The sequence below is a fragment of the Neoarthrinium moseri genome, assembly GCF_022829205.1.
Source record: "Neoarthrinium moseri strain CBS 164.80 chromosome Unknown scaffold18_Wmoseri_CBS_16480, whole genome shotgun sequence".
NCBI lineage: Eukaryota > Fungi > Ascomycota > Sordariomycetes > Amphisphaeriales > Apiosporaceae > Neoarthrinium > Neoarthrinium moseri.
Genome location: NW_026055132.1, coordinates 335,407 through 361,522, shown reverse-complemented (window position 1 = coordinate 361,522; position 26,116 = coordinate 335,407). Strand labels below are relative to the sequence as shown.

Here is a 26,116-nt window from a genome sequence, read left to right as displayed (position 1 = left end):
ATGTGTGACCAATTTATATTCATCGCCACGCAGTACCTAGTCTGCAGAAGTATAGATTACTTAGCTCTCGACAGCTCCGTGATTGCGTATGTCAAACCATCCATGTAATCCACGGACCGTTCTCCGTCTCTCCAAGCCAGTCGCACCATTGCTCCAACACCATCCAAGACCAAGTCGAGGGATTCTCCCTCTGCAGACAACGTGGAGCAGATGGCGGCAGGGAACAGCTTGATTGGCGATCTCTCACGCCAGCGTATCTGTGGGTGCCCATCGCTATCAGCCTCAATGGTCCACTCGTCGGATTTCTCAACCCATCGACCCTGCCAATCCTTCCAGTCTTTACGGATCGCGTGGTTGGGTAGTTTCAATGGCGTGACGAACGCCATGCTTTGGCTGGTTGTAGCCCCTTGGCGCCACCCCTTGAGGAAATTAATTGTTTGCAGGGCAGTGAATCCCGGAAGAATACCGGAGGATGAGTTCGTCATGATCACGATACCGCACTCCCCATTCGAAAAGCCCTCGCCTTGACCGGTAATATCTGCAATTCCCATAGCCACGCATCTGTAACCTGGGTCGTTTGATCCAGTATGCCCAAAGAAGGTGCCCGGGTCTTTTGGAGCGACCCACCCCAAACCCATTCCGCTTGATGCGACCTCCGTGAGCATCCTTTTTGTTGTATTCTGCTTTAAGAAAGCGCCGTCGCTTCCAGCTAGGGATCTTTGCACTGCATGCAAAACCTTACACAGGTCACTTGGAGTCGTCCAAAGTCCGGCAGCGGCCAACTCGGGGAAATAATGCCAGTGTGGGCTGGGCGTGACACCGGTCCAATACGGAGTTGCTAAATCTACTTCGTCACCCGGCGTTCCGTAGCTGGAGTCATTCATCTCCAGTGGCCGCAATACCAGCTCGTCCATCAGCTCGACGAATGGCTGGGAGGTGAGCTTTTCCAGCGCGAGCTGCAGAAGGCAGTACCCCCCACCCGAATATGACCATTGCCGGCCAGGTATTCCGATAGCTTGGACTGGCATAGAGTTGACAGGGCGCTCCCCAAGCACGACTTCAGTCGGACTTGGGTGGTCAACACCGCTATAGCCCTCGAAGCCTGAGGTCGTCAGCCCCGCGGTATGGCTCAAGATTTGTTCAATAGTAATCTCTTCGACCAAGGCAGCAGGCCCGAGATTCTCGACTATGTTCTTTGGCAAGAAGTGTGCAATTTTGTCCTCCAGCTTCAGCCGACCTTGGTCCACAAGTCTAATGACAGCCAAAGCAGTGACGGACTTAGATATACTGCAAGCCTGGAAGCGCGTGCTGGCATCGCCTCCAATCGTAGAATAGCATCGAGCTGTAATGTCGCCATGGTCAAGGACCGCAATTGATACGGAAGGTGAGCCGAGCGAAGCAAAGAACTGGCTGGGATCAACATACACATCCCTTTGGGAAGAGATGAGTTTGTCAAGCTCACTAAACAAAGTCATGGTTGGCTTTCTACTCTTTGGTGAAATGTGTTCTGGTGTATTGTAGCATAGACAGGCCCATGTAGTCCTTGTGAGTGGGTTGTTTTCCTGAGCCAGAACTTATAGTGCCTGGCTGCCTAGTCGATGAGCGGGCTGTCTCAGGTAAGCAGAGCCCTACTAGCGTGTTGCCCACCTTCTGTGTCGTCTACATGATGACTGCCACGCGTACTGAATTGCCCAGAAAATTGGAATCCACACACTCTTTTTTGATATTTGCGTATTACGCTGATGTCAATGTCATACTAGAGAAACCGGGTCCAACATTCGCTAAACACAAGTTGAGGGTCATAAGGGCCACCATGCTTGCGACTGGTCAAGAACAATGTAACTCAACTGGCCGTAGGCTGGGTCCAGTCTCGTTGTGTTAAATGAGATCATGTGATAATAACGTGAGAAAGTGCGACTTTGAAGGGAGAATATTGTCTGGTGCTCAGTAGTCTGTGGTCAGACCAAAGGTGCCTGGGTATGACTCCTAATGAGTAAGTATATAGGTGCTGTATTTGAAGATTGTCAGATTGGTGGGGTATTTAGGGAGGCCCCAACTTGTGAATAGGCAGCTCCGCCGCAACCCTTTGTACCAATGCCACCGCCAGCCATTGTTTATCGTCCTCATTTTAACCATTACAGTAAGTAAGTAGTATCTGATCAACCTTGCGTTGTCGATGCTGAGTCGACCAACGTACCCGTTTCACTTTACAGCTAGCAGCCAGCCAGTCAATGGTTCCAGCAGGCGGGCCTCAGCCCCACCACTGTGGATGGATTCATGATCGGATCGAAGCAGCACAACTTACATACACAAAGCAAAAAGATCTCTGCCGTCTGTCTCTGTGCGGATTGCCATGAATCTAGAACCAGGCAGATGAGGAGCCAGGAGAATACAAAAAGCGACGCAGACAGGATTCGAACCTGTGCCTCCGAAGAGAATAGATAGCGTATATGGATTAGAACCCAATCGATTCTAGTCTATCGCATTAGACCACTCTGCCACTGCGCCTTGTGGTTCTTGTTGGAGAATGTGGGCTTAACCGAGACTAGATCGTATGATCCGATCGGGGCAGACCCGACCCGCCAGCCCCACTTCCCGAGCGATGCAACCACCAAACAAGAATCATGATCCTTTGCCATGATATATCGTAGTATTCCTCCGTAGTGGAGTCGACGCGTTGACACTCCAACGCAAGATTTCGGCACTCGCTTTCTTGCTTACGGTTTTGGCGGTCTGGCGTCGAATACGAGGCAGGTGGAATTGGGGGTCCCTCTGCCGACTATGAAACGGCTCGCCAGCAGGTTTTCTAAGCATCTAAGCACTCAAATCTGGAATCACAACTGCAACGCTTCGTCCACTGCCGCCTGACACGCTCAGCCACTAATTCTCGGGATACCCTCATGAGTCCATGTCTCTAGAAACCTCGGTATCTGTCCTCTGCGGTGTTGCTCGGAGCAGCAGCGGCAACCCCTCCTCCCCTTCTCGGTCATGGAACTAGCGCGGTCGGTGGTGCCGCCCGAGGCGGCGCACACGCACACGGTCATCTTCCTGCACGGCCGGGGCGGGACGGCGCAGGAGCTGGCCGAGCGCCTGCTGATGCTCAAGGACTCGTCGCGCCGCTCGCTGGCCGACATGTTCCCGTCGGTGCGGTGGGTGTTCCCCCAGGCCGAGCTGCTGTTCTGCGAGCAGGACAACCAGGACTGGTCCCAGTGGTTCGACGTCTGGAACACGCTCGACTACACCGACAGAGAGGAGGTGCAGGCCCCCGGGCTCCGGCAGAGCGTCGAGGCCATCATCCGGCTCGTCCACCAGGAGGCCTACAAGGTCGGTGGCCTTGACAAGATCGTTCTGGCCGGCTTCAGTCAGGGCGGGTCCACGGCGATGCATGTCCTCCTAAATCTCCCTTCATGGAACGGGTCGAATCCAGACGACTATGTGACCCCTTCAGAACCCCCGAAAGTCCAACGCCTCGCCGGCCTCATGGGATTCAGCTGCAGGATGCCCTTCCCAGGTGGCACCTTGGCCGAGACTAGGGAAGTCCTTGCATTGGAGACGGAGCCAAGCGACGAGATTCTGCGGAACACCCCCGTCTTCCTGGCCCATTGTGCAGATGATCCAGTCACATTTGTTGAATACGGCCGGCAGCTGGCCAGCACGCTAGAGTCGTTCGGTGTTCAGGGCATATCGCGGGAATACCCCGAGGGAGGCCACCGGGTGCAGGTTCCGCAGGGAATTGATGATATTGTCATATTTCTAGAGGCCCAAGGCTTGGAGGCGGTACGTTCTTGATGGGACCGGCTTGCGAAGCATCCACCTTGTTGTCGAGGCATAACGAAGTGCCCATGCTCATTGCGTTGCAGGAACCTTTATCCAGAAAACTCTTTTCTTACTCTGAGCAGTGCACCTTATCACGGCATCCTCCAACGGGCACCATCTGGGACAGAGTACTTGATGTTAGCGGAAGACTAAGATAGCCAGAGAAGCGCAGCTTTTGCATGGGAAATGATTATCTACTATAACTGGCCTTGGGCTTGGCCTAAATTACCGGCATGTCACATGGTTCTGGTCTCATAATTCGCTTAATTAATCACATCAACTTGAAATTTGAAAGCATGACGGCCTTTCCCTTTGCGAACTACATCTGCTGTCACCTTGAACTTCCAGGTGAAATATGTTGTCCATGAACTTAGTTCCCTGCCAAAACAAACGCATCCCATCAACTAAAGCCACGAATCATCTATCAACCCTGATCATCCCCTCCGCTTATGGGTTTACCAGTGAACACGACGCTCCACCACTAGCTGGATCTGAGGTTTTCTCTGGTGGTCCTTGAAGAGCTCTTCCAAGCGCTTCCGAATATTCTTATGCGGTGATACAACGAGGTTGCAGTTACATCTCTCCTCGCCTTGGTGCGGTTTAAGTGAATGGGCCTGCACCCAGTCCTGGTAAGGGGCGAAGGCATCCGCATTCCAAGTAAGCTTCAACTCTCCGTTTCTGTCTCGAGGACAATCCCATGAGCGCGCAACAACGAGATATACGATCTTCAGCTCACGTGCGCGACCCAGAGTTTCAACGTCGAACATCGTTTGTGGGGGCTGCAAATAGAAAGGAAGACTGTCCCAGTTCATGACGAGTGGGAATGCCAATTTCTGCACTTTGAAGAACCAGTGTCCGTCCGGAAGAGGCGCCTGTTGGTTTCTTTTGTAGTTTGTCTTGAGAAAATCCAAGAGACACAGGTCGTTAGATTTGAAGGCAAAAACATCTCGCTCGAAGTTCATGTATACTGAAGTAGGATAAGGCTCGGGCTTGAGCACATGCCAATCTTCGATATCTTCGATATCAGTCAAATCACCGGAGTATACTTTGTGAAGGTTGTACCTGGTTCTGTCGTCCTCCGAGTCGTTGACAGCCATAATGCGGCCGGTCAGTCTGACCTTGTCGCTATCGAACCAGTCTGCGACGTCAATACGGTCTGCAAGGGCAGGAGCTTTGTGCCCAGCCGTCCGCTGTACCACGGTGTCCGTCTTCGTCTCCAGGCACGTGTAGATTCGGCAGCCTACGTTCACTAGTCGGTGGTCGTAGGCTCTGTCAAGGTAAAAGAGGTGTCGATGACTGGGTCGGGCTTCTTCCCATATCATCAGCTGCAGTTCCCGGGGCAGTCGTCCGAAGAGATGAAACTGTGGTTCAGCCATAGTCGCCGGCCTTCGATAATTTAAGAATTGTCGGAGATGAGGAGTTACGTCGAGAGTAGAGAGAAATATGAGGGACGGATATGGTGACGATGGACGGAGTGGAGTGTGAGATTGATTGTTTGAACAAATCCACGATACCTGTTCTTGTCAACGTGGATAGTTGAATATTGATTGTAGTGCAATCAACGTTGCCCTAGGTTCTTGAAACGAGCACCGTGTTGCAACTATGAATTCACTTGGGCAACCATCACTGGAGACGCGATTGTGCAAAATTTTGTTTCCCACTGGGTTTACTCTGGCAATCTGCAAGAGGCAAGAGCTTCTATTATTAAGTGAAGCCCCGTTTGTCGTCCTAGGTACCTACTCAATTTATGCTAATCGACTTCCTCAGGCAACACCTCAATCAGCTTCCCTCAAACACATTCAGCCCGCAAGCAGGAAGCAACGGAAAGAAAAAAAAATACCTTCCACTCAGATCCCCAATCGTACATATTCCATCTCATCACACCACATCGCAGGACCGTCAGTCACTATGGCGTTCCAGGATGCTGCAGCCCAGTTCCGCTACTTCTCCAGCCTGCCCACCGAAATCCAGCTGATGGTCTGGAAATATCACCGCGAGGCGGAACCCCCAGTGCGGCACTACTTCCAGAACCCTGTGAGACGTCGTGCCTGCATCTACAGTGCTGTAGACGCACGATCGGGCACGATCGTCCCCAACCTCGCGACAGAGAAGGATCCTCGTGTCACCTATGAGCTCGGGCCGCTGACCACGTCCGAGAAGAAGCAACTTCAAGGACCGCTTCTACACAACCCATCGGGTCGGGTACAGGATGCCATCCGGTGTGCTCAGCTCGTTGAGAAGCAGGAGCCCGTAATGGCCTACATGGATCTGTACCTCGACATTGTCATCTTCGAGGAACGCAACCTCAGGTCGTTGCGATTCGACGGAGACCACTACCAGCCCTATGAGGATTTCGTCCAGAGATACTGCCCACCTGACGTCCAGAGGATAGGTTTCGCCGGCGTTGATATGCTGCGACAGATATGGCTGGCCGGTGCCGGGTACGTGTCACGACGGGAGCCGCAAGACTTCCTCAAGCAGTTGATTGAGCAGCGTGTAGCACTGAGGACACTATACAATATGATTGTTCAACCAGATGTCAACTGCCCCTACGTGAGGAACAGATCTCCCCTGGAAGGCTGCCGTGCCGAGGCAGATGGCTTTATCGACTTCTACAATTACTACCTTATTCACCAGCGTTTCGAACCTCTCATCACTCGATCCCGATCGATGGCCCAGCGGGCGGTCAGATGCACCTGTTTGATAACGAGGGAGTACCATTTCGCGACTAAGGCACGCAATAACTTACTAGCATACCTGGAAACCACCGGACGAAACCTTGAGGTGAATATTGTAATCGAGGGTTCGCTCAGCTAGGCAAACATAACGGAAAGCATGCCATGACAGAAGTTATGAATTGGACAAAGACGCGCGGCGCAAAATGATTGTGGTGGATGGGATACGGAAGAACATTTGACGCAGGCTGACAAGCATTTCTGGATCAAACGGAATCCGGGTAGCTACAAGAAATGTACATGTGATCGCTAAAGTACTTGTCCCCATGAGCGACAATACACAGGGGCCAGGTGTTATTATATAATTACGAGCGCGAAGGTCATCACAGGGACATCATGATTCTCGGGGTGGTCATCAAAGTCTCAATTCATTGGTATCGCATCCGAAGCTTTTTATGAACGCCAGTCCACCATGCAGAAACAAGTACCTCATTACCTTAACCCCTCGAAAGAATATGCCCAAAGCCCAGAATCAGCAGCCGCGGAGAGAACTTAGTTCATCTGGCGGACGAGAGCGTTGATCTTGTCCTCACGGTTGCCAAGGTCACCACCCTCGATGAAGTGCTTGAACTTGCGGGTGCGGAAACCACCGTTGGGGTTGGAGAGCTTGAAGGGCCAGAGGAAGTTGGAGGCCTGCTTGAAGTTGGGGCCGACGGTGTAGATCTCGTGGATCAGATCCTCCATACAGACGATGCCGTACTTGCCGAGGTTCTCCTCGATGATGGTGTTGTCGGTGAGGGCAACGCGCTGCTTGTTGACCTTTCCGTAACCACGCTTGTAGACGAGCTCCTTGACGGTCTTGAGGTTGGGGTAACCGTAGGCGATCCAGGGCTCGACGATCTTGAGCATCTCGGTGGTGGCCTTGGTGACCTTGACGAAGACACCGTTGTTGATCTGGAGCAGACGCAGGAGCTGGAGGATCTTGCGGGGCTTGGGGGCGATCTTGTTGATACCCTTGATGCGGATGACGAAGATCAGCTTGTCCTCAGCAGGAACCTGGAAGGCACCATCCTGCTTGGCGATGCGGGCAAGGCGGACCTTCTCGCGCTCGGCGTCACGGTACTCCTTGACGTACTTCTCGGCACGCTTGAAGACGACCTGGCGCTTCTCCTTGTTGGACTGTGAGGAAATGGGAAGTCAGCACGGCGGTCATGACGAGACAATTCGTGGACAATATTCAAATTCTCCTCGGCGATCAGACCCGAAAGATGGTATTTTGCAACAGCATTGACCTTGGTCTAGTCGCAAAGGGTTTTTATGCATCATATCGACCTCCCCCCAAAACATCAAGACAGGAAAGCGACTTACGGTCTTCTTCTTGTCGGCCTCGGCGGACTTCTCGGCGCGAGCCTTCTCCTGGCTCTTGCGCTTCTTGAGGAGAGTCTCAGGGACCAAGATCTGGTCGTTGGTGGGGACGGTACTGTAGAGCAGAATCAGATTAGTACGATAGTCCACGAGCCAAGACATGCCAGAGCATGCATGGCAGAGCGCCGGTTGGAGAATTGCCGACTGAAGCGCGACATTCTCAGCGGTGGCTAACTCGATTCAAGATGAATTTGATCGGTGAGATAAGAGCAGTTTGGTAGGCCCGAAGCACCCAGCCAAGGGGTCGGGCCACGCGAACGTTCGACACTCATCCGACAACGCCTTGAATGCAATATTCAAGAGGGTATGCCCGCAATAGGCCAGTCTCGCGGGCCGCAGACATTTCTGTGCTGTAGCCAGGGAGAGCTAGATAGTGCGGCAGATGGATTTGAGAGAGAAGACAAGAGTCTTCATCTCCAACACCCCAGGCGACATCTCTCAGTCCGCAGGCTGTGTCTCAAGCCTGGGGTAAAGAGGAAGAAGCACCGGGAAAGATTCGAGCTGGTTTGCGGGAGCCGTCCACCTGCCTGACCATTGCTGCACACCATTCTCAGGTGTTACAGGTGGTCAAGACAGACAGAGGCGGATGCCATCCAGCCGAGAGGGACCACGACAATCTTGCAAAAAAATCCAGGACCGGGCATCGACCATGATGGTGACGACGGGGAATGTGAGGGCGGTCTTACGTGGGCTTGGTGGCGGCCATTGTGTCGGACTTGGACTGCTGTGATCGTGGGTAGATCGTTAGTAGAGACTTCGGGGGGCAGTTGAAAGACGGTCGAGTCGAAGCTGAGGTCGGAGTCGAAGAAAATAAGGGCGGCCCAAATTTTTCTCGTTCTCCGGGTGTGTGGAATTTCGGAAAAATCGGGGGTACAAGTGTGGGTGGAGTGGGCGCGGGAAAAAAAAAAGGGCAACCCAGGTACCCAGGTAGTGCGGAAAGCCTCTCTGAAGCCAGCAGGACCAGGCGCTGGCACTTATTAGTCAAGAGAGTCCCCGTCCGAAAAAATGTGTGAGCGGTTAGGGTTTCTGCTGCAGCGCGCTATCCCCGCTACGGACAAAGGCCCCCCCCAAAAGCTAGGTTCCAGGGCGGCCAACCCCCCCCAAGCTCCCAAGCCCCGACCGCCAGTTTCCTGCCGCCGCCCACCGCCTCGAAATTCACCAGCCGATTAATCCCACCGCCCCAAATTCCCAGCTCGTGATATCTGCCCGTTTCCCGACGTCAAGCCAAAGGTCAACTTCTTCCCTCAAGATCCAGTCCGCCAAACATCAGTCAAAATGCCCCCCAAGAAGGTCGCCCGTCCCGCCCAGGAGAACATCTCCCTCGGCCCCAACGTCCGCGAGGGTAAGTGAAGACAAGACAAGGGCCTGGTCCCACGGTCTTGAAAGAAGGAAGAAGAGGCCGCGAACATCGATCAAATGTGCTGACTTTCGCTCCTCGCAGGCGAGCTCGTCTTCGGCGTTGCCCGCATCTTCGCCTCCTTCAACGACACCTTCGTCCACGTCACCGATCTGTCCGGCCGTGAGACCATCTGCCGTGTCACCGGTGGCATGAAGGTCAAGGCCGACCGTGACGAGTCCTCCCCCTACGCCGCCATGTTGGCCGCCCAGGATGTCGCCACCCGCTGCAAGGAGCTCGGCATCAACGCCCTGCACATCAAGATCCGTGCCACCGGTGGTAACGGCACCAAGACCCCCGGCCCCGGTGCCCAGTCCGCCCTCCGTGCCCTGGCCCGTTCCGGCATGAAGATCGGCCGCATCGAGGACGTCACCCCCACCCCCTCCGACAGCACCCGCAGAAAGGGTGGTCGCCGTGGTCGTCGTCTCTGAGCGCACAACCACAGCAGCAGCATCACCAACAGACAGCCACTGCACCATTCTGTCTCGTCTGCACAGGGTTCAGTTGGTTGGTTGGCGCGTGGTTTGGCTCGGGACACTCCCCGGACGGAATGGAAAAAATGGGTTTACGACATGACGAGAGGAATTTTGGCATCATCTGGGCTGTTACGGCTCTTCTGTGAGGCGGCATTTGACAATTACGAGGAGAACGGCGGAGTGCGCTACGCGTCTCATCTGCCTGGTCTCCGTAGCTTAGTCTACTAGGAATCAAGATAATGAAGCTGGGCCCGACAGGGCCCCTTTCGTTGTCAACACGATGATTGCATTCCCCTCGCACTATGATGTGTCTTTTTTACACTGCAGAAGGAGCTATGATGGTCTTGTCGAGAGTGTCTTGGCTAGATGACTGTGTACACGTGCATGATCGAAATTCTGACTTAGCTACGCCCACGAGTACTCCATGGATAGCTTCTTTTGAGGGGTGCATGGAGTCCTGAGCTCCTGAGTCGAGCTCAGTCGTCTTGCACATGCATCTGTGATGCCCGCCCTGGTTGCTCGCTGATCCGTAAACACCACAAGCTGATCTGAGCATGGCAAATTTGTATTAAGGTCTTCGCATTCGTAATCTAGCATCACAGCTCGTGTGCTACGTAAGGTATCGCAACTACCTGTTCTAGAATACAGACCCCTTCCACCATGCTTGGGTGCCCATGCAGAGGAAATCTCGCCGTATCAGGTCATGCCATACTACCAGTGCCCAGTCGTCAATGGTATCTCAGAGAAAACAGCGCAGCCTCCAACGCCCATGCCATGCCTGTGAATAATGCACGTCTTCCGTCCGTGGCCCTGTGAACTAATTCAACGCACTTTTCTCCTTTATTCTTCGTTTTTCGTTTTCTTTCCTCAAGAAAGTCTAGTACGCGTTTACACATCAGACGCTCCCGCTCCGCATATCGTACAAGCCACTGCCACCAAGATTGGCCCCCTGCCCCCCGGATGAGGAGAGACAGACAAGAAAGGGCCGAGAAGACGAAGATGCTCAGGCATTCGCCTTGAGGCCCCATATGCCCCGCAGGCTGCCGCCCTTCTTCTCCATCTTGGCGACGCGGCCCAGGGCCGCCTTGAACTCGTCCGTCTGCTGCGACGTGATGCAGTACTGGTTGAAGTGGTCGACCAGCAGCTTGGTCGGCACCTGCCCGCCGTGCCGCCGGATGAAGTCCGGGATCATGCGCTCAAAGTCCCGCATCCGCATCGTCACGCTGGGCGCCGGCGCTGCCCCCGTCGGCGTGCCGCCCCGCGCCGACGACGCCCCGCTCGACGTGCCCCCGGAGCGGCCCGCTGGCGTCGAAGGTGCTGACAGGCCTTGCCGGTCCCGGAGGCCGGCGAGCACGGCGCTCGAGGACGGGCCAGCGCGGCCGCGGCGTACGCTGCTCGGGCCCTGCGATTGCGTGGGCAGGCTGAAGGTGGCGCCGCCGCGGGCGCGGCTGTTCTCGTCGAAGGGCGTCACGGTGCCGATGGGGATGTTGCGGGCCTGGTTGGCCGAGCGGCGCAGCAGCAGAGCGGCCTGGTTGGCGACGCGGTCGGCCTCGCGCTGGAGCATGGCGCGGTTGGCCTGCGGCTTGCCGCTGCTGTTGATGATGTTCTCGTGCTCCAGGGCCGAGTGCACGCCGGAGCGCGCAAAGATGCCTTCCATCATCCGGGCCTCCTCGGTCAGGGCAGGCTTGTCCTCGTCGTCGTCTCGATACAACTCGGTGCTGTTAACACCCTCGATGTTGCGCAGCTCAGCCTCATCGTCGGCGGTGGCAACTTCTTCCTCGCCGGCACCGTCTGCAGTGGCTTTGCCCTTTCCCTTGCCATTTGTGTTGACCGTGAGTGGGCCACTGGAAGCCGATGTGGCCAGACCAGCCTCGCCATTGCCAGCAGAGGCCGGTCCAAACTTGACCTCAGATCCTTGGAAAAGCTTGCCGGTCTCCGTCTGGTCCTCGTTGGCACTGCCAAGACTGAACAGGTCGTGAAGGTCGTGGTTAGCGAACCCGGTGCGCTGTGTCGGATCCTTGAGAACCTTGTTGCTCAGGAATTGCTTGTAGACTTGTCGATGGTAGATCTTCTCCTCGATGGTGCCGGCACTCATGAGTCTGTAGATGACAACCTCGCGCTTCTGACCCAGGCGCCAGGCTCTTTCACGAGCTTGAACATCGGTTGACGGGTTCCAGTCGGGGTCGTAGATGATGACACGATTCGCACCGGTCAGGTTCAGGCCTAGGCCGCCGACTTTGGTTGACAGCAAGAACAACTCGATCTCAGGGTTGTTGTTGAATCGGTCCACGAGCGTCTGTCTCTCCTTAATTGGAGTCTTGCCGTCCATTCTGAGAAAGCGAACGCCTCCCTGGCGCTGCACGAACGCTTCGAGAATGTCGAGCATCTGTGGGCCCTGACAGAAGAGAAGAGTCTTGTGTCCATACTTCTTCCAGGTCTGCAGCAGAGCCTTCACAACCTGCATCTTGCCGGACTTGTTAGCTGCACCCCACTTGTAACCAGGTTGATGTTTCAACCTTTCGTTGGTCAGATCAGGGTGATTGCAGATCTTGCGAAGGTGGCCGATGCCATACAAAGCCTGCCTAGATCGCTTGAAGATGGCCTCCATCTCGCCAGACCCAAGGAACTGCTCATATGCTTCACGCTGGGGAAGGGTCAGCTTGCAAAAGAGAACTTGCTCGGTTTTCTTGGGAAGATCGGCGGCGACGTCAACCTTGAGGCGCTGCAGGATATAGGGGCTGATGGTATCCTTGAGTGTTTGCGCACACTTCTCTGCAGTCATGATCTGCAGGTTCGTTGCATTCCCATAGCCGCCAAGCTTGATGTGAACCTCGAACTCTCTCTTGAAGTCCATGAGAGTACCGAGGCGCATGGGGAAGATGAAGTCGATGAGAGACCATAACTCTTGGAGGTTGTTCTGGACTGGCGTGCCAGACAGGATGATGCGATTGGGAGTCTGGAGTTCTTTACAATAGATGGTAATAGCAGTCTCAGGGTTGCGGATCTTGTGGCCCTCATCCAGAACAGCATACGCCCATTGTACAGGCACGAGAAGGTCACCGTAGGTCTGCAGTCCGGCATAAGTTGTGACAAGAACATGACCATGTTTGACAACGCGGTCGACAATCTTCTTCGCGGCCGGACTCGAGGTCTTCTGCGCGTTTCTATTATCGCCCCAGCGAAGTTCGTTTTCGACAAGACGGTCCTCGTTTTTGACGTTCACCATGCCGCTTCCTGAAGAATGGAGGATCGAGACACGCATAGGGGGCCACCATCGATGAAACTCATTGACCCACTGTGTCATGACCGTGGCAGGAGCAACGACGATGACAGGTCCAGTAAGCTGTTTGCTGTAATGCAACGCCGCAATGAAAGAAATGACTTGAACAGTCTTTCCAAGGCCCATCTCGTCTCCCACGATGCCGCCGACCTTCTGGTTCCAGAGCTCCGCAAGCCATTGCACGCCAACCTTCTGGTAGTCGAAAAGAGCAGGGTAGATGTCTCCAGGGAGCTTGAGACCGTACTCGAGAGGGTGATCGGGCTCCTCCGGATGCGGCATGTACTCTTCAGGCTCTTGATCCGTGGAGGCGCTGGCCGCAGCAGCAGCATGGTCACCGTCTTTGAGATGCTGTTGCACTCTTGCTCGGCTCCTTCGCTCAGACCAGTCAGCCAGTCTGCTCTGATAGTTGTTCTCATTGCCGTCGTCGATCTGGCTGATGTTGATCTTGCCATCTCCTTGGCCTTTGGCGGCCCTGGCGGGCTTCTTACGAGGGCGCTCCGTCAAGTCATAGTCATCCTCGGATTCACCATCGTCAATGAAGTCATCCGGTGCAGCAGTGCGTGAAGCCTGAGCTGCGGGAGTGTATTCGTCTGACGAATCTCCACTTGGATCTATTCTGCGCTTCTTGCGAGAGGGTGCGGGCTTTCGCGAGCGTAACGAGAACTCCGACCGGGCAGCGGCGGTAACAGCATTGAGGTCCTCGGCCTCAGCATCAGCAAACCCTGGAGCACGTAGATTCTGATGGGAACGGGGTGCGTTGGCATTGGTTTCCTCCAACTCCTCGGCGACTGCCTCTTCCTCAGCATCGACCAAGACGTTAGCCAGCTCGCCCTGGACACCAGCAGGTCGTGGACCTCCGATGTTGGCGAAGGGGGTGATCTTGCCGGTGCGGATGAGAAACTCGCGGTGAGACTCATTCGGCATTTTCTTACTGCCGCCATGAGCCAGGTCAGTGCCATCGGTCTGGGACTGGTGTCGCTGCTCGATGCGAGACTGGAAATCCACGATGTCCTTCGTCGCAAATTCGATCTCTGAATCGAGACGAGCAATCTCCTGGCGGATCTTGGCCTTGACCTCCGGCTTGCCGATGGCTCTGCGAAACTTGAGCTCCTGGACATCCTTCTGTGACTGGAAGTTTCTAATGTTGGCTCTCAGACGCTCGATACGTTTGTCGTCCTTCTTATCCTCAGCTTCAATGAGGGTGAGATTGGCCTGGTATGTGATGTCACGTTCAAGGTCGTCCTGGTCACGAACGTTGGAAGTAAGATCTCGCAACACAGCCTCCTCATCAAGTCCGTCAGGCATGGCATTGTTGCTGTGCTCATCATCTGAGTCTGCCATGGATGCTTGGAGGTCTGGGTTAGTATGGGTTTATTGATCATTCTGGGCTAGAAGCGGTACCTCCGAGATCTCCTGCACCTTCCGCACCTTGGTACGAGCCGGCTCCGGTGACTTCCGCCTCATCGGTGGCATTGTCAGCCATGATTGCGTTCCGGGATGGCTGGCACGGCTGGTGATGTTGACTTATACGTGATGACAGACCATGAGTGGGAAAGAGAGGAATTTGGTGAGCAGTCAAAAACCCGCAGAACAAATCATCTGCGAGAAAACGGCGCAGAGCCCAGGTCAGTGAATAAAATTGCAAACTTCGAGCATTTCAGACGCCCTGGGACCTGGCCCGCACATGCATTCTCATGAACATCCCTTTGTGACACTATGCTGCCTGCGACGGCGAGATGACGCATGGAATATCCGCTCTCAGCAGCGACTGACGTGATTGGCCGCTGCTCGACCCAGATGATCCGGTATTATTCCGACTTTCTCCACTCTATGTCCGAAAACGGAAATCGGATAATCAGATGATCCGGATGTGCCTTGTGGTCCCGAGGTCCTTCCAGGCCTGGACAGTGAATGGTGTTCAGGGTCCCTGTCACAAGTGTGCCCTCGGCTTGTGTTCACTGCAAGTTTGGTCAAGTGGCCCCGGCACCGTCTGAACCGCTTGACCGTCAGCGTGCAGGGTTGCACATTTCCTCACATTGTGCATCCCCTTTGTGCCTTCGAACGGCTGGCATCTGTCACTAATCTGAAAGGGGGAGCTGCCCGGCTGACTGTTTCCAAGCCAGACTGCGGCCGAGCCTTGATTTCACCAGCCCCAGTTTGCTACGCTAGACCCTTCTATTTATAGACTGCCCCGAGCGAATTCAAGTGTGTTCCTGTGCAGCTGCAACTGTTGACTGGCAAAGACTGAGGCCGTCCGTTCTGAATACCCTCATAGCGTTACGCCGAATGCTCGAGAAGCAGGCGCGTAAGTATCACGAGCGCGAGCGTATCCTAGGTAGCGAGAGCTGCGAGCCTGCTGTCCCTGTCTTCGGCTCGCTAGATGCAATCTCGACGTGCATGTCAGGTGGCACGAGGAGCCTCAACGTCGACCAGGGAAAGCCGTCAGCTGCAGCTCCGTGTTCCACGACCCCGGAGTAGAAGGATCTCGAGGACATTGAAAACGTCTCGGCGGCTGTCGCAACGACTTCCATACGGATGGAAAGGTCCCGACGACTCCCAGAGGAGACTGCTCACGACAGCCCTTTCAGACACCGCAAACGCTCGATATTTCCATGTCACGTCTCTTTTCTGTGACTCTCTTCATATCCCTCGCAACTACTACAATCACTTTTCTGCTTGGCTGCGCAAAATACCCACGCCCTGCCCCGTAGGAAAGTGACAGGACCGCAGCATGACACCTATTTCCCTTGCTTATGCCAGGAACTGCTCGGCCTTGCCTGAGCTGCAGGGCAAGCCTACAACTAGCACTTCTTTTCTTGCGGCGTTAGGGCACATTTGGTAAGGGGTAGACCATGTTTCGCTGATCCTTCTGTATGCGCCGTTTAGACGTGGCACAGCATGGCCAGGTGCCGTATTGTTTTCCAAGCTAGGAAGTAAGTCTAAACCCTTGCCCAATCACGCCTCAGTAGCGATCACCGGGTTGGTGATCCTGCGACCCGCTTGGAGCATGGGGGGTCTACACCCGCTTTTTGTATATGTAAGACGATGATCGTCTACGAGTCCAGGTTTTCGCCTGTCCAGTTGGGTTTATTTCTTCGGTTCCTTAGTAATTCCATAATATCCAGAGGAGTTGCAGAACAACATCCTCAACCATGTTGGTGTGCAACGCGGCGACCTGGATGGTCAAGCTATTCCCATTCCTACTACCTCTAACATGCCATGCTGCAACGAACAACCACCGTGTTGTGGTCTACTACCAAACTACAAACTACAATGGGTCGGCCACCGAGCACGTGTCTCTACTTCCACTGATCAACAGTGAAGCCAAAATTCCCGTCACCCACGTCCTGGTGTCTGCTCTGCACATTGACGATAAGGATGGTATTCACCTGAACGATTACCCACCGGACAACCCGATATTTGACGAGGTCTGGAGTGATGTTGCACAGCTGCAGGCCAAGGGCGTCGTGGTCACCGGAATGCTCGGTGGTGCGGCCCCGGGTTCGTTCACGCGCCTGGATGGCGACGATGCCCAGTTCGAGAAGTACTATGGTCCGCTGCACGACACTATCGGGCAATACAACCTCCAGGGTCTCGACCTGGACGTAGAAGAGAACATGTCCTTGAATGGCATCATCCGCCTGATCGACCGCCTGAGGAAAGACTTCGGCGATGACTTCGTCATTACCTTGGCGCCAGTAGCATCTGCCCTCCAGAAAGGCGGTGGCAACCTGAGCGGCTTCGACTACTTCAAGCTCGAAGCTCAGCGCGGAAGCGATATCGATTTCTACAACGGGCAGTTCTACTCGGGCTTCGGCAGCGCCGCGTCCACAAGCGACTACCAGGACATCATCGACGGCGGCTTTCCCGCCGAGAAGGTGGTCATGGGTCTCCTGACGAACAAGGCCAACGGGAACGGCTTCGTCGCCCTGGACACCTCGGCCGGCGTGATCAAGGAGCTGGTGGCCGAGTATCCCGACTTTGGTGGCGTCGCGGGCTGGGAGTACTTCAACAGCATGCCTGGCGGCCAGAAGGAGCCGTGGAAGTGGGCAAGCTGGGCTACCAATGCCTTGAGTGCCTCTTCGACGACCGATACGTCAAGCCCCAAGTTCATGGTCAAGAGAGCTGCTCACGATACTTGGCACGTGGTGAGGCGGTGGGGACGACAGACGTGGAGGTTCCTCAAGTAGAGTAGATCTAAGAACAGGGTATCATTTTACATCTATACACTAGAACGGAAGTCACATCATGATTACCATTTCTACTGACCGGCTGCTGACTCTTCGGCCTTCCTTCGCTCCTTTTCAACTTGGGCGGCTCGTAATCTTGCCATGGTCGATGCCCAGTCAGTCTTCCCGGCCGGGGCTGGGGCCGCGCCGTTGCTTGTAGGGGTTGCGGAAGGGGCGGGAGCGGCAAACGAAAACACCTTCTGATCGTCAGCCTGTGGTCCCGAGATACTGGGGTTTGAGATGGATTGTGGTCCATGGCTCGGTGAGGTCCTGCCGCCCTTGCGCGCTGCCTTCTGTGCTTTCTTGGCGGCCTTCTTCTGCCGTAACTCCTCAAGTTTCCGCTCCAGTGCTGCGATTTCGGGGTCGTCGTCCGCTGTACTTTTCGGTGGGATCTGCCCCGTGTCTGCCTTTGTGCCTGCTTCTGATCCCACCTTCGTCCCTGTTGTCGTTGCTGCTGCTGCCGCTGCCGCCGTGGGGGGTGGTGGTTGTTTTTGCGCCTGTGCCAGGCGTTCTCGCTCCTCGGCCTCGCGCATCAATCTCTTCCGCTCCTCCATGATCCTGTTGCCCTTCTGCAGCATGCTCTGGTACTCGGCCTGGCTCAGGCCCTCCTTCTGCGGGGTGCGCATCCGCTTGGGGTCCTCGCCGCGCTCGCGTGCCTCCAGGTCGGCGATGTCTGCCTGCCGCTTGGCAGTCATGGACCGCTTCTTCTCCTCCTGGATGAGCTTGGCGCTGCGCGCGCTGTCGTAGGCGGCCTTGGCGGCCGTGTCCATGAGGACATCGCGCACACGCTCCAGCAGCTGCCATTTCTCCGGGTCGAAGCGGTCGCCGAGCTTGTCGGGGTGGTACTTGATGGACTGCTTTCGGTAGGCGCGCTGGACTTGCTTCGGGTCCGCCGCTGTGATTGTGTCGATTCCCAAGAGTTCGTAAATGTCGTTTTGGCCCTTGGCGTACTCGTGCGCCAGGGCGAGGAGCTCTGACTTGTCCATTTTCGTTTCGGGCTGGTGGTGTTGTTTGAAGGAGTGAATGCGACAACCGTGAGAACTGATGGGAGAATGTTGGCAGCCCAGGCTGCAGTGGGGCTCTAAGTTCATCGCCCGAACTTGATTGGGGGTGGGGGCCAAGGTGGGCCCTTTTCTTATATGGCCAACCAGTCTGCACACAGTAGATTATTCCGTGGCATATAAGTACATGGTTCGATTACATTCAACCGCGCCTTTTCTGACGAGAAGCAAATGTCTGCATTATGTTCTATGACTTGCATATGTGAGTCTCATGGCCGAGCTTGCACTACGCCCTCAGTGCAACCACTCAGGGCGCTCCCTGGTTAAGGCACTCTATCCCTCACTGGTCGCATACTTAAAGCGACTGGAATAACCTCGGGTCGGTTGTTATAATGTCTACTCGAGGAACCCATAATATCACGGAGAATATCAGAATAGTTCAGTACGAAAAGGAAGAACTAACAGCCACGGGGAACTGTTTGAAAGCTAAATATCTGACGTTCAGAACATCCTAATGGCTCCAAGCCAGAAGTCCTTCGTCCAGGCTAATCCGACGTACTATGCAAATTCTGCTCCTTTGGCTTGAAGTGAATCGCCTCGATGTTATTTCCGAGAGGATCCAGCACGAAGGCTGCGTAGTACCCGTCGGCATACGGTCGCAAGCCTGGATCACCATTGGGAGCTCCTCCAGCCTTGCTTCGCACCACGGTATCAGTATTCACTCTTTGAACTGTGAGACACCAACTTACGTAGCAGCCGTGAAGAACTTATCGACAACTTCCCTGCTTTCGACGTCGAATGCAATGTGAGCCCGACCAGGTCGATTCTTCACATGTCCCTTCTCGTAGGCCGGTTGTTCACCATTGCCAACGTGGAGCCAGAAGTCCGGTTCCCCATTTTGAGGCCTCAGGCCCAGCATCTCGTCTTCCTTCTCGTAGTAGACAACATAATTAAGAGGAGTTAGAGCATCAAGGTAAAACGACCGCATGGCTTTCCACATGGAAGCGCCGGTGGCGAGCGACACGTGACTGATGGGCATGGCGAAGAAGGTTGTCAAGCCGTGAGGACAGATGCTCAATACGCGGCTCGGAATTTGCTTCAATTGGAACTCACTGAACTAGTGTCGAACTTAGTCCTGGCTTCAGGTACGCGATGCGGCTAGGCTGCTTATATGAGGTCGGGAAAACTGGAAGAACTTTACATAAGCACTTGCAGACCGCGGAGTTCCGAGTTCTGTAGGACTTTTGTGTAGCACATTGACCGAGGCCAATTATAACCGGTTCTGGATGATATCGTTGCTCTCACTGCACCTAAAATTTCTCAACTAAAGACTCTTGGACGTGAATCCGGCCAGATTGATCGCCTTAATGTCATTTGTTATACCAGACTGAGACGTCAGATGCAGTCGCGAGGCGCAAATCAGGCATATGGTTGTAACAGACCGAATTGAGCTCTTCTGCGAGAGTAGGAACCGTGGCAAGATTAATAGCCGACATCTATAGGTATAACCCCTCTTCTGAATCTAAAGCCCCTCCGTGAATTCACGTGGCATTGGCCAGCACACGCCATGATTACTTCTTCACCAGTTTCTTGAACTGCACCAGCGGAAGCAAGGTCCGTGTTAAGCAGAACAACATCAATGGGCACTATAGTTCCCAAGTACAAACCCATTCCATTGATGCATACTAGAATTGAACATTTGGCGCTTAGTATTAACAAAAAAAGGTCGTAATGAACTTAAATATACGTCATTTTACCTTGGCCAGTAAGGAGGGGCGTGGTGCATGAGGCGGTACATGCACCAACCAAAGACTGAGTCAAGTACGCCCTGTTATATCTCACCCGCATAAATCTGACTATGAAATGCTAAGGCTGCATAATTGCCTAATCAACGACTTTCAGAATTTATAACGTGAAAATGTTCCAGGTATTGTGCCACTGTCAAAGATTTCGTTCATGATCCTCGTAAAATATTTAAATACAATAAGATCGATTTAAAGTCTCTATTTACTTGTAAATACGAAGGTACAGCCAACTTCATTATGGTCAGTGGTACCGCGCCGACACCCGAAAATAGATCTAGCGTACCCAACGATGAACCAGTTGGTCAAGGAATGATATTTGGCATCCTTCATTGACTATCAGCATCTGAGCACCGACTAGAACGAATCCCAGTACCGGCACGTCCAGGAGAGAGGAAATCTCGATGTGGGCAGGCCTCCATTGCACAGCTGACCGGAAATGCGGCTGAACAACAGTATAGCCGAAGCATATAGGTAATGGGAATACACGATTCGTGCATCAATCACGTCACATTATAACCTGTGGCGCTCAGGTTGAGCTTAGTGATTTGCTAAAACTCGTAAAGCCAACCCGGTGGCTTGCGCAACCCCACTTTCAAATCCCAACTGACACAGCGTCGCCTGAAAGTGGACACAAGGACACGCGCGCTAAGCCGAACTGCAAAAGATGACGTAAATGACCCTTACAAGGCTTGATTATAGTATCTATATAGCATTTATATTATGAATAAGCGGAACTGGGTGCCGTGAGCAATCGTAGTGGAAGGTAGACTTTGAAATTGAGAGGGTCGCAAGCAGTGGATAACACTACTACCTCTCCACTCTCTATAACATTGTGTTGACTCACCCATAAGCTATAAGTTGGTGCCCATAGGCAGATCATCAGACTTAAAGTTACCTTCACAAAAGAGATGCTAGCATTTATCGAGGTAGGATAGCGATGACTATTGGTTAAGACTTCACGTTCCTCGGTAATGGGGAACTCCTTCAGAGTTCCGATTCGTCGACGTGGTCCCAGGTGCTACACTAAAATCCTTCGTTATGCCTAATACTCCATGATTCGGCGACCAGCCAAGAATTCTCTACTCCGCCAAGCACCACTAATCAAAGCCTCTGAGCACCGGATCGCGCGGGTGCGAAGGACTTCCTCGAAAAAGACGATATGGATTACACGAGGATCATACGGATATCGAGCTTTCGGCTTGGCAACACGAGCTCTATCTCACAAGATATTCATGTCTAGCCCGACGGTATGCGCTCTCAACAGATGAGCGACGATGAGCAATGATCTAGTGCTCTCAAAATGGAATATATAAAGGGTCTCAGTTCCTGGCAATTTCCCCCTTCTTCTACGACACAGCACAGCTTCTACAGCCTCCCAAGTTACATTCCTGCTTCAATTCCCATCAACTTCATCATGTTGCCCTCTTTCGCAGCCATCTTATCCTCCATGGCCATGGTGCCACTCGTCAAAGCCAATTTTGATCTCTACGAGACAATGCAGACGGTGGCATTCGGAGGCGAGGCTCTTACCGGATACAAAGTCTTCGAAGCAGAGCCCGACTGTGACCAAGTCAGAGCCGGTGGCTTCTACCAGGACGAGACAGACGTTAGCGGCGACAACACCGGCGTCAGGTGCGAAGGAGACTGTGCCGCGGCCGACCCAGCCGGTATCACCATCTTGGAGATGCACTTTAATAACAACCCACTGCACCACTGGAGTAAGTCCTGAGGGCACCAGCAGCTCGAGCCGTGAGAAAGTGACGCTAATATAAGCAATACAGCCATCTACAAGGACCGTAACTACGACATGATTGGCTTGGACGGAAACACCTACGGCAACTGCATCCTGTTTCCTGGGGACGACTTCTTCTGCTCCACTGCAGTGGAGACATTCTCGGGCAGAAGAAGGTTCCGCTGCCTCACCCAGTTTACTGCCCCCGAGATTGACGCCGGTGATGGTGGTGGTAACTAAGAGATTGGCCTGATGTTGGGCATAGCAGCGAGAGGTGCGGGAAATGCTTCCGGGGGTGGGACATCGTTGAGGAAGTGGATGCGAGTCGGCCCTGGCTTATTTCTGATGCGATGGTCTCTGTCAAATTCTATTCTCTAGTGTGCTGTTCAAGCACTTAGTTTCCATAGCTGACTCGTTGTTCAATATGTCACATAGGAGCATGATCAGGTGGGGAAATAAGACTGGTTGTAACTGCTTGTTCTAAGTTTGTGAGTACCGCTGCATTTGTTGCGCATACTGCTTTGTCTGTTCTTGTTGATCACTGGATGGCGTCCACCAATGAATCTTAAAAGCCCAGGCCATATTTTTCTATTGTCGAATCCCGCGTTATTGAGCAGGAGTCGCCCGAAGTCATTTTGTCATTGTCCAATCTCCCCAAGATAAAGCCTACCATGTCCGCTTGCGGGTAACCTTTAGTTGTATCTAGAACGGAAAGGGTATTTGATGGCATGAAGGAGGAGCACTAGTGAAGAGCGTACAGCCTTTAGGCGTAGCGTTGCGTTAAGTGACATGAGAAAAAGAATGTTATAAGTTGTTCGCATAGCTGCTAAGCATATTCTTGAGTATTATATCAGTATTATATCACTCGGGTGGAGTTGAAACAAAAAGCTGAGATGTATGAGATGGCTGTGGCTTAAAAAGCGAATCAAGATTTAATACGATCAGGGTCGTAGTCTGCAGCAAGTAGCGGCGCCCAGGTTGGGTTATGAATATCCGGTTTTGCAGTAATGTATAGTCTTGACTCTCTGGGGCTGGTGTGATTATACGCGATGCCAGTTGCGAATGACGCTGAGTACCATTGCCACAACCATCGTATAGGTCATTCCAGAGACAAAGAGTCGGGAGCTTGAGCTATACTCCTACCTATCCTCCAAGCCTGGGAAACAGTATTGAGTATTGAAGCAGTGGGATTGTACTTTTGTCAATAATAAAGTCTATGTCCAGTACATTCCTCCAAATTTTGGAGTACCTGTCAAAGCAAGATCCCTCTCGAAGCAGGCTAACGTCTATGCTCACCAGTACACAAGTGAGAGTACGTAATGAAGTCGATTTGAGACATTTTGAAATGAAGGTATGCAACGTAACTTACATACATATGGCCAGGTGTAAGTACTCTTGGTCAAGGGGGCACTGTGCGTCCTGAAAAGGCGGCAAGAGATATGCACTTAACGGGATCTTTAGACTTAGTGCCCCACGTCCTCACTCCACCCGCGTAACGCCTGGGCATCATGACAGCGAAGCGGCGCATTAGATCCGCTTCGTTCACAAGCTCAAGCTCGCCAAGCACATCAAGAGCTTGCTCAAACACTACTACCTACACAACCTGCTGCGCCAACTGGCCGTAGCAACGAGGTCTCACGATGGCCTCTCTTTCACTCACTCGAGCGCATTCTATGGAGCCTGACATTCGGCTGGAAGATTACCTGGACGACAAGCTTCAATCGACGGCGGATCTGGACAACCTCGAAACGCTCCTGGCAAGCGTTGAGGTGCAGCGCAGCCAGCTCCAGGCACAGCTTGACGATGCGACCCAGGAGCTAGAAGAGGTGCGCCGGTCGGCCGAGGACCGCCAGGGCGGCATTGCCAGACAGATCGACGAGTTCCAGAAGCTGCAGGAGAGCATCGACGTGCGCCTGCAGATCATTGCAGCCTCCGACGCCCCGGACGAAGCGATTCGACGCCTCGAGGGCCCCATGAAGCAACTACATCGCGTCGAGCTGGCCTACAACTACGTGTCGATGCTGCAAGATGTGGAGAGCATGAGGTCGGAGGCGAGATCGCACCTCCCCGCCAGTCCCAAGGCTGCCCTGCAGCCCTATACCAGGTTGAAGCAGCTGTCGGCCCGGCTCAGAGAGCTGCAGGGCCCTGCCGACGAGGCCGCCAGCCATCTGGTGAACTACGTGGAGCATATAACGGAGAGCCTGTGGGACGAGATGAAGAAGACCATGTCGGAGGAGATGGAGGCGGTACTCAAGAAGCGGAACTGGCCACAGGACGTTGACCCCAATGCTGAGATGGACGCCGAGTGGCTCGAGTGCTTTGAGAAGTCAATCGACCTCCAAATCCCCGAGATCCTCTATTCAGACGCACTCGTCAGTCTGCTGCCAATCGATGTCATGGTCAAGCCGTTCGTTCAGTGGTTCAAGTTCCAATTCATGGGTGACACCCCGACCAGCACGCCCCAAGCGTTCGGTACTTTTTGCGTGCCTGGCTTCGTCCAGCTCGCCGAGAAGTGGGAGGATTTCTTCCGCGAGAACCTGGGCCATCTCCTCAGGACACGGTTCGAGGGTACAAAAGCCCAAGACATATCTGTCTACGTGGATCCCGCCTGCGCTCTCATTACCTCCCTCTTGCCAGTCATGAGACAGAAGGTGGACAGCCTGGTCCAATATGGCCTCGGCAACCCTCAATATCTCAGCAGCCTCATGGACCAGATCATGACGTTCGACGATACCATACGGACCACCTTCGACTACCACGGGGTGGATTCCGAGAATGGCTGGCCCGGTCTGGCTTCAGAAGTCTTGGACAAGCATTTCAGAGAGTGGCTTCAGGCAGAGAAGGATTTTGCACTGGAGCGCTTTCATACAATTCTCAACTCGCCTGATGCACGTAACATTGACTACGACTACAGCGGTGCTGGCAAAATGAAGCCGACTTACGGGGCGGTCAGGGTCACCGATCTACTGAAGTCGGTTACGACACAGTACCAGCGTGTTCGGCGACTCCCTCACCAAGTGCGCTTTCTCATCGATATACAACAAGAGATCCTCGATCAGTACCATTCTCGTTTGCTCGACTCCTTGCAAGCTTACTCTACCTTGACTTCGACCAGTGCGAGACTGTTGCAGGGCGTTTCGAACGAGCAACTGGCCGCATTGGAGGGAACCGGAGCCTTCGAAACACTTTGCAAAGTACTAGGCAGTGCCGACCACATCGTCAACACGTTGAAGGCCTGGGGCAATGAAGATGTAAGTGGACACACCCAGGTTGATCCGGACACTGCTAACAACGATAGTTCTTCATGATATTATGGGAAAGTTTAAAGACGCGGGTGAAGCAGGTCGATGATCAGACCAACGTGGTCGGTGGAATGAGCTACGATCACGTCAAGGATAGCACTTCCTCTGAGATTGATTCTGATGGCAGTGGCTCAATCTTCGACGAAACCATCAACGTCTATAGCAAGCGCAAGGAGAGCGCCCAATCACTTTTGGTCAATGCTCTTGCCGACTCCCACTATACCGCCATTCGTCCGTATCTTTCCAAGTCCCAATGGTCCATCGTGACGGGTGACTCGACAGGTAAAGACCTACCTTGATGTTGGTAACACCAGGCGCTGACATGTCATCCAGATCCCTCCCAACTTAGCATTACGGCAGAACTCGACGAATTCTTGCGAGTAAGTAATCCACCCACTGATTAAAGGAGCCACAATGAGCTCACAACTCTAGATCCTGAAGCGCAACCTCACTTTCCTGGCCCCGGCTCTGAGTACCACCGTCTATCGCAAGGTCTGGCGTGACGCGCTGGACCGTCTGCAGGAAGAACTGTGGTCCAACATCCTCATCCGCCAAAGTTTCACAACCCTCGGGGCGAACCAGTTTGTCCGCGATTTGCAGGCCATCTTTGGTCTCATCGACCGGCACATCCCAGACGGTTCGATCGCTATGACACAGCTGCAGGAGGGCGCGCAGCTGCTCAGCCTCCCACTGGAGACCGGAGAGGGCGGCATCACGCTACAGCAGGCCAGCGATCGCATATTCACAGACAATAACGAAGCGAGGAAAGTGTTGGAAGAGCTGGGGATAGAAACGCTCGAGCCCGCCAATGCAAGACGCATCCTGCAATGTAGAGTAGAAAATAGCGTATAGCGAGATCCCAAACTAGAAGCCTCAAGAGATAACAAGACAGGATCTGGATCTCAATGATCCGCATTGAATTCTACCGCCGAAAAAGATAATATGATTGCTCGCATCGTAGATGCCCGTGTGTTGAACG

The 26,116-nt window shown here is 53.7% G+C and overlaps 12 protein-coding genes across 12 annotated transcripts; 6 read left to right on the top strand and 6 right to left on the bottom strand.

Annotated features, from left to right (window-relative positions):
• Positions 1-56: 56 nt before the first annotated feature.
• JN550_005730 (uncharacterized protein) lies at positions 57-1,475 on the bottom strand (the record flags this gene model as incomplete). The annotated part of the gene is made up of 1 exon (XM_049317389.1): positions 57-1,475. One exon carries the CDS (start codon positions 1,473-1,475, stop codon positions 57-59), a length of 1,419 nt encoding a protein of 472 aa, XP_049172352.1.
• A 1,513-nt stretch (positions 1,476-2,988) lies between these two features.
• Positions 2,989-3,789, top strand: JN550_005729 (uncharacterized protein; the record flags this gene model as incomplete). Its single annotated transcript, XM_049317388.1, has 1 exon — positions 2,989-3,789. The coding sequence occupies one exon, from the start codon at positions 2,989-2,991 to the stop codon at positions 3,787-3,789; it is 801 nt and encodes a 266-aa protein (XP_049172351.1).
• Positions 3,790-4,271: 482 nt separating this feature from the next.
• JN550_005728 (uncharacterized protein) lies at positions 4,272-5,192 on the bottom strand (the record flags this gene model as incomplete). Its single annotated transcript, XM_049317387.1, has 1 exon — positions 4,272-5,192. One exon carries the CDS (start codon positions 5,190-5,192, stop codon positions 4,272-4,274), a length of 921 nt encoding a protein of 306 aa, XP_049172350.1.
• A 532-nt stretch (positions 5,193-5,724) lies between these two features.
• Positions 5,725-6,633, top strand: JN550_005727 (uncharacterized protein; the record flags this gene model as incomplete). Its single annotated transcript, XM_049317386.1, has 1 exon — positions 5,725-6,633. The coding sequence occupies one exon, from the start codon at positions 5,725-5,727 to the stop codon at positions 6,631-6,633; it is 909 nt and encodes a 302-aa protein (XP_049172349.1).
• A 410-nt stretch (positions 6,634-7,043) lies between these two features.
• Positions 7,044-8,622, bottom strand: JN550_005726 (uncharacterized protein; the record flags this gene model as incomplete). The annotated part of the gene is made up of 3 exons (XM_049317385.1): positions 7,044-7,670; positions 7,860-7,971; positions 8,603-8,622. 3 exons carry the CDS (start codon positions 8,620-8,622, stop codon positions 7,044-7,046), a joined length of 759 nt encoding a protein of 252 aa, XP_049172348.1.
• A 569-nt stretch (positions 8,623-9,191) lies between these two features.
• On the top strand, positions 9,192-9,743 carry JN550_005725 (uncharacterized protein; the record flags this gene model as incomplete). The annotated part of the gene is made up of 2 exons (XM_049317384.1): positions 9,192-9,258; positions 9,358-9,743. The coding sequence occupies 2 exons, from the start codon at positions 9,192-9,194 to the stop codon at positions 9,741-9,743; spliced, it is 453 nt and encodes a 150-aa protein (XP_049172347.1).
• A 1,048-nt stretch (positions 9,744-10,791) lies between these two features.
• On the bottom strand, positions 10,792-14,551 carry JN550_005724 (uncharacterized protein; the record flags this gene model as incomplete). Its single annotated transcript, XM_049317383.1, has 2 exons — positions 10,792-14,414; positions 14,470-14,551. 2 exons carry the CDS (start codon positions 14,549-14,551, stop codon positions 10,792-10,794), a joined length of 3,705 nt encoding a protein of 1,234 aa, XP_049172346.1.
• A 1,669-nt stretch (positions 14,552-16,220) lies between these two features.
• JN550_005723 (uncharacterized protein) lies at positions 16,221-17,258 on the top strand (the record flags this gene model as incomplete). The annotated part of the gene is made up of 1 exon (XM_049317382.1): positions 16,221-17,258. One exon carries the CDS (start codon positions 16,221-16,223, stop codon positions 17,256-17,258), a length of 1,038 nt encoding a protein of 345 aa, XP_049172345.1.
• A 71-nt stretch (positions 17,259-17,329) lies between these two features.
• On the bottom strand, positions 17,330-18,283 carry JN550_005722 (uncharacterized protein; the record flags this gene model as incomplete). Its single annotated transcript, XM_049317381.1, has 1 exon — positions 17,330-18,283. One exon carries the CDS (start codon positions 18,281-18,283, stop codon positions 17,330-17,332), a length of 954 nt encoding a protein of 317 aa, XP_049172344.1.
• Positions 18,284-18,843: 560 nt separating this feature from the next.
• On the bottom strand, positions 18,844-19,337 carry JN550_005721 (uncharacterized protein; the record flags this gene model as incomplete). Its single annotated transcript, XM_049317379.1, has 2 exons — positions 18,844-18,994; positions 19,048-19,337. The coding sequence occupies 2 exons, from the start codon at positions 19,335-19,337 to the stop codon at positions 18,844-18,846; spliced, it is 441 nt and encodes a 146-aa protein (XP_049172343.1).
• A 2,066-nt stretch (positions 19,338-21,403) lies between these two features.
• On the top strand, positions 21,404-22,075 carry JN550_005720 (uncharacterized protein; the record flags this gene model as incomplete). Its single annotated transcript, XM_049317378.1, has 2 exons — positions 21,404-21,821; positions 21,885-22,075. The coding sequence occupies 2 exons, from the start codon at positions 21,404-21,406 to the stop codon at positions 22,073-22,075; spliced, it is 609 nt and encodes a 202-aa protein (XP_049172342.1).
• A 1,400-nt stretch (positions 22,076-23,475) lies between these two features.
• Positions 23,476-25,989, top strand: JN550_005719 (uncharacterized protein; the record flags this gene model as incomplete). Its single annotated transcript, XM_049317377.1, has 4 exons — positions 23,476-25,086; positions 25,134-25,419; positions 25,471-25,517; positions 25,570-25,989. 4 exons carry the CDS (start codon positions 23,476-23,478, stop codon positions 25,987-25,989), a joined length of 2,364 nt encoding a protein of 787 aa, XP_049172341.1.
• Positions 25,990-26,116: the final 127 nt, after the last annotated feature.